Source organism: Montipora capricornis, chromosome 3 (genome assembly GCF_036669925.1).
Source record: "Montipora capricornis isolate CH-2021 chromosome 3, ASM3666992v2, whole genome shotgun sequence".
Taxonomy (NCBI): Eukaryota; Metazoa; Cnidaria; class Anthozoa; order Scleractinia; family Acroporidae; genus Montipora; species Montipora capricornis.
The window spans coordinates 72,221,107-72,226,106 of record NC_090885.1 but is presented as its reverse complement, the minus strand read 5'-3'; the positions used below and the strand labels follow the sequence as shown (position 1 = coordinate 72,226,106).

Genomic DNA, 5,000 nt, shown 5'->3' with positions numbered 1-5,000 from the left:
ATAGGTGAAGTGACGGTGAAAGAGAGGGAACCGTGGGTTTGGAAAGAGTGGAAGATGTCACAAGGTTTATCCACTTTACCCGTAAAAATGACCCTTCCAGGGCCTATGACCATCATTAACTCAATTGAGGATCAATTTTATGGTGACGAGAAGGTCTTTGGCAGTATTCTGGCAAAGATAATAAAGAAAGAAGTGAAAGGTCTAGTATCCGCTGGATGCCAATATATCCAGGTTAGTGATTCCTTTGTCACGCAACTTTAATGATGTAAAACAGGAAGTCACGCGAAAGTTCGTAGCTACCTCAAGTATCAAATCAATTATATTAGACTGAAAACGTTCAGAAATCAAATGTTTTTCAACGTTAGTGCGCGACCTTTAGAATACCATATGCGCAGTGCGATCTTCTGACATTTGTCGAGTTTGACAAAAGTTTGTCACGTGCGGTTCACTGAAAGAAAAAAGCAAGGAAAACGTTCGAAAGTCTTTTTACATGGCTCACGAGAATTGAATAGAAATTTGGGATGTGCAAATTATATCTCATCAAAGCAGCACAATAAAATCAGTAAGGTAAAGTTTTCTGTCAGAACACCTTATTTTTGGGTAGAAACATACGAAAAAGTGCGTGACGAGCCAAACGACCTCACCTCTATTTCGTGACAGTGAATGCTGTTCCGCGGCGGTGTCGAGCCAACACAGTTATGCCGCTTTCTACCACAGTCATCGGTTCCTTTCCTAAACCCTCTTTCTTGAACATACCTGACTGGTTTGATCCAACTTGTACAAGAGATTTCTCCGAAAAGTACACACATTTTATAGAAACTTCAGTAGCTAGAAAAACGGAGGAATTGATCAAGAAGGCCGTCAAGGAGACAGCTCAATTGCAAGCTGATGCAGGCCTTGATGTGATCAGCGATGGCGAGTTTAGACGGGAAAACTGTATGTACTACTTCTGCAGAAAGCTGACGGGGTTTGATTTTCACAACTTGTGCTCGAAAAACATTCGTCGTGAAGCTGCTACAATTCTTGCTCCTCGTATTGTCGCTGAGATCTCGACATCAGGCAACGAGTCTTGGGTTTGGAAAGAATGGAAGAATTCGCAAGATTTATTCAAGGAACTGCCGATGAAAATTACTCTTCCAGGTCCGATGACAATAACGGACTCAGTCGTGGATCAATATTACGGTGACCAGAAGGTTTTAGGCGAAGTGCTTTCAAAGCTTATCAACGTAGAGATAAAAGCTCTTGTTTCTGCAGGTTGTAATTATATTCAGGTGAGAGAAAACTGCACGTGGTTCTTAATAAGCTTTCCAATACTGGTTCTTTGTGCAATGGGTTTTATGTTTATATTTGGGAAAAGCTAGGATTCTTACAAAATACCGTAAAATTCCGATAATAATACCCGGGGCTTATATTCTTCATAGGCCCTTTTGGAGGGGCTTATCTACTGAGGGAAATTTGCGTTTCCAAATCGATTGGGCTAGCCTTATAGTTGGAAGTAAATTTACCGTTTTTGCTTTGTTTTACTTTGTATTTGAGGGCAGTTTTCCAAGTACAAGCTCCCTTTTGGAGGGGCTTATTTTCGGAAATTTATGGTATGCTGGGAGCACTCTATCGCTTGGCAACGGATTAAACTGTCCCAGGCTGCCTCCTAACACCACTCGAATTCCTTATACATTGAATTGCAAAAAGTCCTTGGGAGCCAACTAGCTTTTCAAGGTTCCTGATTAGACAAAGGATCCGCGTAGGTAAAAAAATTATCATTGTTCTAGTGGTTGGAAGATTTGAAGAACACTGCACATATATCTTCCCGACACCCGCAACGTATTAACCTCACCGGGCTGCCGGGCCATGCCATGACACCGTACTTCTCAGTCAGGCGAACCACAGGTATCCCAAGCTCAATGTGAGGGAAAGCCAACAAAATATAAGGATTTGCATGGGAATCCCGATAAAAGACCTGAGAAGATAATTTTACGAAAAAATTCTCAGTTGAGCCTAACCTTATTGCTATTGTTGGTCGCTTCCTTCCTGTGTAATTGTTTTTTTAGATTTGACGCGAATTAAGCCATTATCAGTTCCAGGAAAGTCAACGGTTATAATAAAATACCAAGGCTGAACACTGAATTCTCAGGAGCCCACCAAATGGAGTCAAATATTCCAATTCTACCGTAGAATTCAAGGGCAAAGGTTTTTCTTTCATTTCAATCGGCTAGCCGTGCAATCGAAGCCCTGCCAGCGACGTGAGGCGGCTGTTAGTGTCCCAAACGAAACGATGAAACGATGGAAAAGATCCTCTTACACTTTGAGCACCACACGGCAACCGTTGAGTTCGGTTTGTTTGTCGTGCCTGACGACCTTACCAAACCAAGCTCAACGAAATTGGGGCACCTATGGCCGAACAGCCCTCTTTTTCTAGTCACGCTAGCGAGCCGAGGAGAGGATCCAAAAATAGTATCCCATAATGCATAGCGATTCCTTTTATATTATCAACTGAAAGAGTGACGTAATCAGTATCTTCCAGCCACAACGCAGAGGTGAGCAGTGATGGAGACTACGATGTTATTTTTGTCAAGGTTTCGGCTCTTAAGAAGCGTTGCGAGTCGGAAGAAAAATTTGGCGTAGAGTCGGATGATTTTACGTGTGCTACATTGAAATGTAGGGAAGCTCTTATGACCTCATATGAGCTACATCGAGTGCACGAGCGAACGGCGGCGATGGGTAATACCCGATGTTGTTTTGAGTCGATCTGTGGATGTGTAGGTCTCCCTTGCTAGTTCAAATTAATTATTCCTTCGTTCAACATAGGGAATGAAAGAAAAGTGAATTAAACCTGAATCCGCGTTTGTGCGATCGCCTTCAAATGCAATGATAAAAAATTCCCGATCACAGGTGCCACTTGCAGGCTCATTAAAGTGGTGTATTATGATAAAATATTCGACGCCGAAAGTATGTGAAAATGTGGGTACTTCTGGGCACTTCTCAACCCAAAATGTTGTTTCGCCATCGATCTGCATGAGTGACGTCCATATTTGGAAAAACTCTAATCCGCAACTTTATTCGTGACCTCTCTTCGGGTCAGTCGTCACATCAATTTGTGAAACAACTACATTTTGAATTACCAGAATATGAATAGTCCGAAATTCTGTGTAAGTTTAACGATGGTGACATATGTTTGCTTTGGGTGGGGAGATTTATATTGGGAACGAAAAACGTTTGAGCTTAGAGTAGCGAATTATCGTTCTTGCAAAATTTAACGGATTTTAAAGGGTTTTGTAATGTTCACACAAGCGTGGTCACTTGGAAAAGATGGAAAGTTGCCGCTCCTCTTTAACTATCACCACTTCTCCATGGCTTTCTTGTGGACAAAGGTGGACCTACATATCGATTTAACCTTTCTTTTCTTTGCCTTAAAATCAATTAACAGGGGCACCCAACGAATCTGTTCCTCACATTATCTGTTCCCCAGAGGAATCTTGCTGGCTGGCAAAAATACAGGTGTTTCGATGAGCTGGCCGGGAAATTTTGTTGTTGATAGAGGTTTTGCCTGGGAATTACTGACTTTTTCTAGCATTTCAACCCGAGCTGTCTGTAGAAACTCTGAAGACTGAAGACGACTAAGAAAAAAAAACAAAACTCTTCCCTCTCCCAGAGAATAGTCACAAACATACGACGGCTGGTCAGAGTGATTGCGCTTGCGTAAAGAACCTGTTTTGTCCCGGTTTTGTCGCTTTTGTTCGGTCGTTTTGTATCGAGGGATTTGAAAGCGCGCGAAATTCCTGGGAAAATAAATTTGATCAGCTGGCTGGGAAACCAACCAATTTTATCTAGCTGGCTGGGAAATTTCTTGTGTGTCTTGCTGGGAAAAAGGAACAGATAATGTTTTCCCAGCAACACTGAAAAACACCTGAAAATGCCTTAATAACATTTATTTTCATTAACTGGGGTATAATAATACATTTTACAACAAATTGGTCGTTGGGTGCCCCTGAATTAAGAATGGTAGTATCTTTTTGTAGGTAGATGAGCCTGTTTTAATGCGTTTCCCTGACAAGGCGCTCGAGTATGGTATCGAACAGCTTTCATCTTGTTTTGATGGAGTGTCGGCAACAGATGAAGTCAAGATTGTTCATTTGTGTTGTAGATACCCTGATTATTTAGTAAGTGTGCAGCTGTTGCTGAAGGGAAAGGAAAAATTAATCCTTTAATTAACAAGTATGTGTATCTCTCATAGGGATTTCATTCACACAAAATGTTTGTTTCATTTCTTTGTTAAAATGTCGCGTGATACAAAATTGATTAATTAATAGCCTCGACCTGAACACTGAACTGCTTACCTTTAAAACGCCCTGTACAGTGTACAGCCTCTCAGCCTTGTCTCAAGATTATAAATGTGTTACAACACTGCTACCCTTAGTGTCACTTTCATCTTGACAATTGTTGGTGAGTGAAATTTGCCACAGGAGGCACAGGCTAGGCTCACAGATACCAAGCAAATCCGCACGATCTCTGATTTCATTGGATCTATAGAGGATGCAGCTTTTTCATTTTTAGCGTCCATTATTTCTGTTTATGTTTCTTGTGTTCATTGGTTTTAAATCAATCCTGAAAGTCATTGTAGTAGCTGCATCATCATGTTCCAATGTTCCAATACAGAGGCTATTGATCGCCCATTGTCATTAGAAATTGTGATGGGTTAAATTTTCCTCCTCGCAGGATCAAGTGGGCTATAAGAAAGCAAGTAAAGATGGAAATTTTTTATGCTTGCTGACAGACTTGATCAAGCAGGGCTTGATCAAATATCAATTGAGGATGCCCATAGGCACAATGATTTGTCATTGTTTCAACATTTTAAGAAGAGCAAGGTACTGTTATAATTATAATAATAATAATAATAATAATAATAATAATAATAATAATAATAATAATAAATTCGATCAGGTTCATGATAATCATCGTCATCGTTGTCAACATCATCATCATCATCTGTTTATTTTATTCCA

General features: G+C 40.6%; 2 protein-coding genes across 2 annotated transcripts in view; both read left to right on the top strand.

The window, feature by feature from the left end:
- The window catches only part of LOC138040783 (5-methyltetrahydropteroyltriglutamate--homocysteine methyltransferase-like), a 600-nt gene extending 339 nt beyond the window's left edge, over positions 1-261 (top strand). Inside the window, exon 1 of the mRNA XM_068886456.1 lies at positions 1-261. This exon is cut by the window's left edge and continues 339 nt beyond it. Coding sequence (XP_068742557.1) covers positions 1-261 — 261 coding nt within the window.
- LOC138043938 (2-hydroxypropyl-CoM lyase-like) overlaps positions 257-5,000 on the top strand; it is an 11,552-nt gene continuing 6,808 nt past the window's right edge. Inside the window, 4 exon segments of the mRNA XM_068890468.1 lie at positions 257-1,271; positions 4,017-4,157; positions 4,714-4,749; positions 4,752-4,862. Of these exon segments, the coding sequence (XP_068746569.1) occupies positions 699-1,271; positions 4,017-4,157; positions 4,714-4,749; positions 4,752-4,862 (861 nt within the window). The 5' untranslated portion in view covers positions 257-698.